The 4302-nt window shown below is 61.9% G+C and overlaps 3 protein-coding genes across 3 annotated transcripts in view; all 3 read right to left on the reverse strand.

Annotated features, from left to right (window-relative positions):
* Positions 1 to 928, reverse strand: part of STAC3 (SH3 and cysteine rich domain 3) — a 3366-nt gene extending 2438 nt beyond the window's left edge. The window contains exons 1-3 of the mRNA XM_057383955.1: positions 863 to 928; positions 258 to 516; positions 10 to 107 (exon numbers count right to left, since the gene is read on the reverse strand). Of these exons, the coding sequence (XP_057239938.1) occupies positions 10 to 107; positions 258 to 516; positions 863 to 928 (423 nt within the window). The remainder of the gene's footprint in view (positions 1 to 9; positions 108 to 257; positions 517 to 862) is intronic.
* A 1173-nt stretch (positions 929 to 2101) lies between these two features.
* Positions 2102 to 2775, reverse strand: LOC130584127 (uncharacterized). The gene is given in 3 exon segments (XM_057383934.1): positions 2102 to 2569; positions 2571 to 2643; positions 2753 to 2775. Coding segments are annotated over 3 exon segments (558 nt in total). The 3' UTR covers positions 2102 to 2107.
* Positions 2776 to 3173: 398 nt separating this feature from the next.
* The window catches only part of R3HDM2 (R3H domain containing 2), a 33385-nt gene continuing 32256 nt past the window's right edge, over positions 3174 to 4302 (reverse strand). Inside the window, exon 22 of the mRNA XM_057383935.1 lies at positions 3174 to 3854. Coding sequence (XP_057239918.1) covers positions 3508 to 3854 — 347 coding nt within the window. The 3' untranslated portion in view covers positions 3174 to 3507. The remainder of the gene's footprint in view (positions 3855 to 4302) is intronic.

Genomic DNA, 4302 nt, shown 5'->3' on the forward strand with positions numbered 1-4302 from the left:
GACACTCACGATCTTGCCGAAGCAGCGCTGCATCTCCACGTAGGTCTGGCAGTGGTGGTGGATGTTGGTTTTGCAGTTCTTGCACCTCAGGCCAAATTTGTTGTTGACTGGCAGTGGCGGGATGGAAAGGAGAGGGAATGTGACACTGCAGCTGTGAAAGGGACGGGACAGAGCCCCGGGCAGCCTTGGCCCCCAGCCCCAACCCTGCGTGCGGCCCCCAGCCCCGCCCGTGACCCCCCGACCCCCTCGGGACTCACGGACAATCATGCGGGCACAAACATCACAGAATTTGGGCTTTTTGAAGTAATGGTCTTTGAACTTGTGGGGTTTGTCGTTGACAAGTTTCTCGGGTTCGGGAGGGGGCTCGGGCTCCTCCTCCTCTTCCTCCTCTTCTTCATCCTCATAGATGTAGTAAATGGGTCCCCCCGTGGGGCTGACCAGCTCCCCGTTGGGCTGCGGCTCCGGTGCCGGCTCCTCTTTGGGTTTTCGCTGGAGAAATTGCTTCAGCTTCTGCAGCTGCTGGGGCAGGAGAGGAGAGATGGGGCGCGGAGATGCGGGGGGCAGGAGGGCAGAGACCCCCGTGCCCGGCTCCTCGCCTCCACAAGCAGGAGGAGACCCCAGGAATGTTCTGAGGATGGGGATCCTCCCCCCATTCCCATGAAATCCCCACAAAAATGGAAACTGTGGCTCCTGAGCGCCTCGTGGATGTGGGTGAGCCGGGGAAAAGCAAAGCTGGGAAAAGCCCAGTGGGATCGGGGTCCCACCAGCACCCCCGGCCTCCCAAATCCTCCTGGGGCTGCAGCAGCACGATGAGCGGTGCCTTCCCCCACGCACCCAAACTGCCCTGTGGGCACCCACTTACCCGGGTCTTGGGTTTCCCACCTGAAGCAGGTGAAGCTGGTGGCTCTGGAACCTCCTTCTCCGTCATGCTGCGAGGGGAAGAGATGGAGATGGCGTTGGTTGGGGCAGGTCCGGCTGCAGGAGCCCGGCAGGGGCTGAAGCGGTCACACCCTKTTGGGTGGGCAGTGCCACCCCTTCCCCTGCCCCTGTCCTGGCAAGGGCTGGTTCTGCCCAGGGAAACGGTGGGGCCGATCCCGCTGCCCATCCTGCAGCTCCTGTCCCATCGAGGGTCACTCCCTCAACCTCTGTCCCATCGAGGGTCACTCCCCTGCCCATCCTGCAGCTCCTGTCCCATCGAGGGTCACTCCCTCAACCTCTGTCCCATCGAGGGTCACTCCCACCTCCCAGACTGCAGCTCCTGTCCCATCGAGGGTCACTCCCTCAACCCCTGTCCCATCGAGGGTCACTCCCCTGCCCATCCCTCAACCTCTGTCCCATCGAGGGTCACTCGCACCGCTTCTGCAACCCCTGCCCCATAGAGGGTCGCTCCCAGTGCCCATCCTGCAGCCCCTGTCCCATCGAGGGTCACTCCCAGTGCCCATCCCTCAACTCCTGCCCCATCGAGGGTCACTCCCACTGCCCATCCTGCAGCTCCTGCCCCATCGAGGGTCACTCCCTCAACCCTTGTCCTATCGAGGGTCACTCCTCTGCCCATCCTGCAGCCCCTGCCCCATCGAGGGTCACTCCCACTGCCCATCCCTCAACCTCTGCCCCATCGAGGATCACTCCCTCAACCCCTGCCCCATCGAGGGTCACTCCCACTGCCCATCCCTCAACCCCTGCCCCGGCCAGTCCGGTGCCCAGCCCAGAGCGTGGCACATCCGCTGACCCGGGCACGTGGTGCCAAGTGCCACCAGCTGGCCCCTGGGCTACCGGCATGTGCCCACCTGGGCCTGGGCATCTCCAAACTGCAAACGGTGCCACTCTCAGCCCCTCGGGTGAGCGCTTGGGGGACATTGATGGGCACCATCCGGTTTTTGGCTGCCACCGGGGGACGACCCGCTCCTACATCCCCCAAACCATCCCGACGCCACCTTTGACACCCCGCGGCGCTTCCACGCAGATCTCACTGTTTTGGGTGATACCCACCCTGCCCAAACCCCTCCAGCAGCCAGAAAAACCACCAGAAAGCAGCGATGGGACTGGGGCACCGCGGGAATGGAGCACCCCGAGGCCCTGCAGCAGCGGGGGAGCCCAGGGTGGGCACTTACCCTGTGCTTGGAGATGTCGCCCTGCGCTGAAGAAACCCCCAAAGGGTGACCGGTGCCCCGTGGGCTGCAGAGCCCCCAGCCCCCCGTGCCGGGTGCGAGGGGAGGGCGGCAGCCGCCGCGGTCCGGTGGCGAGCGGAGTGACAGGGCACAGGGGGACGACAGCTGAGCGGCGGCGGGGGCTGACGCCGGGAAATTGGAGCCCCAGCGTGCGCCGGGCGGCAGCGGGCGGAGGAGCCACCGGCTATTTGCGTTGGTGGGTTGCTGGGCGTGCCAGGGGCCCCCCCAGGCTGGCATGGGACAGAGGAGGAAYCGGGCACAGCCAGGGCTCCAGGAATCGGGCACACAGAGGGTTCCAGGAGCCGGGCACAGCGAAGGCTCCGGCCTCGTGTAGTGGAGGTTTCTGAGGCTGGGGGCTCGGAGGGGCAGCAGTGGGGTCTCTCGTGGGGTGGAGCGGGTGCTTTGCCACCCTCTGGCACAAAATCCTGTTGATCCAGGCTCTGTTGGGCTGGGATCTGCTGCTGCCAGGGTGCCCCTGGTCAGGGACACCCCAGGGTCCCTGAGGCTCCTGGCTGGGGGTGGCAGTGAGGTGGGAATTGGCACAAGCCCCGCTTTTCTGGCAGCTCTTACCTGTCCACCTGTACCTGCTCAGGAAGTCTGGGAGCATCCCCACCCTGCCAGAGGCTCTGGCTGTGCCAACCCCAAATCCTGTCCCCACCTGCACCTGCCACCTCCAGGTGCCACTCCCGTCAGCAGGGATATGATGCTTCACACAGCTGGTGCCCTCATTCCTGCCCTGGAATTCCACAGCTGGRACCASGAACATCTGTCAGGAAAGTCCAGCYCAAATCCAAAYGCTCTGATCCCAGCCTGGTTCCCAGCTTTGGGCACAYCATGGGTTTGCAGCCCTTGGACATGCCAAGCTCGGGGGTACGAACAGGCAGGACCATCCCCAGTGTCCCTTCTGCTGTCCCCTGACCCCACTGAGGCAGCACAAAGCCCCCAGCACTGGCACTGGCAGAGAATGGGAAGTTACGTTCGAGYGACGGACAATTTTCCTTTTTTTTTCTTTTATTTAAAAACAACCCCCCCAAATAAAATAAAACCAAAAAATAACCCCCCCGCAAAATAATAATCCGATTAAATAAAATGTGCAGTGAACATACCAATCAACACCTGTATGTGCGGTCCAACACAGTGCTTAAACAAAACCATAGACACAGGGGAGGGGGGCGGACACGGGCGTCACTCCAAAAAATAATAATAATTAAAAAAAAAAAAAAAATCAACTTCTTGTCTCTTAATTATGTTCATATAAATATATCAAGGAAGGAGGGCGAGAGGAAGGGAGGGCAGGAGGAGAAGAGGCCCAGGGGAGTGCCCGGTGCCCGCGGGAGCTCTACTGGGAGCTCGCCCGCTCCAGCACCCGCAGGTCGTAGTTCTTTTTGGCCACACGCAGCTTGAAGCGGCTGAGGGAGTTGTTGAGGCGGAGGGAGGCGTTTTGGGCGGCCAGCGGGCTGGGGAACACGGCCACGATGGTGTATAAGGCAGCGAGGTCACTGTGCCTGCCGTTCTCCGGAGTCCCGCTGTTGTCCCCGCCGCCGCCTCCGTCCCCGCGGCGCCCCTGAGTCTCTTTGAGCCACTGGATTTTGGCACCGGCCATGGCGAGTTGGGTGAAGAGTTTGTCGGCCTCTGTCCGTGTGATGCCCTCGGGCAGGTCCGTCACCTCCAGCACTCGGCCCAGCACTGCGGGGAAGGAGCTGCGTGTCACCAGCCATGTCCTGGTGCCCCAGGAGCCAGGGATTGAGCACCCCAGCTCTGGGATGGAGCACCCACCTCTCCTGGGCTGGAATCTTTTTTTAAGGCAGTGAATTCCCCTCCAAAGCACTCTCACCTGCTTCCTGGAACACCCCATCCCAATCCTTTCCCGTGCCCGCAGGCTGGTTGTGCTTCAGGAAGAGATGGGGCTATTTCCCAGAGTCCCAGGGACACCAAGACTTCCTGGTGGGCATTTCAGGCTTTCCCAAGGGCTCTGCCCTGTTTTCCTACCCCAAACCTCAAGTACCAGGACTGGAAGCCAATACCATGCTCCCATCTTGACCCTGCGAGGGAGAACGACTGCATCCATGGAGGATGGTGGCACTGGGTGGTGTTATCACCACTGCCTGGTGGGATCCAAATCCCTCTGCAGCTC

This window comes from Malurus melanocephalus, unplaced genomic scaffold (genome assembly GCF_030028575.1).
Source record: "Malurus melanocephalus ecotype Western Australia unplaced genomic scaffold, MMel_1.1 scaffold_670, whole genome shotgun sequence".
NCBI classification, from domain to species: domain Eukaryota; kingdom Metazoa; phylum Chordata; class Aves; order Passeriformes; family Maluridae; genus Malurus; species Malurus melanocephalus.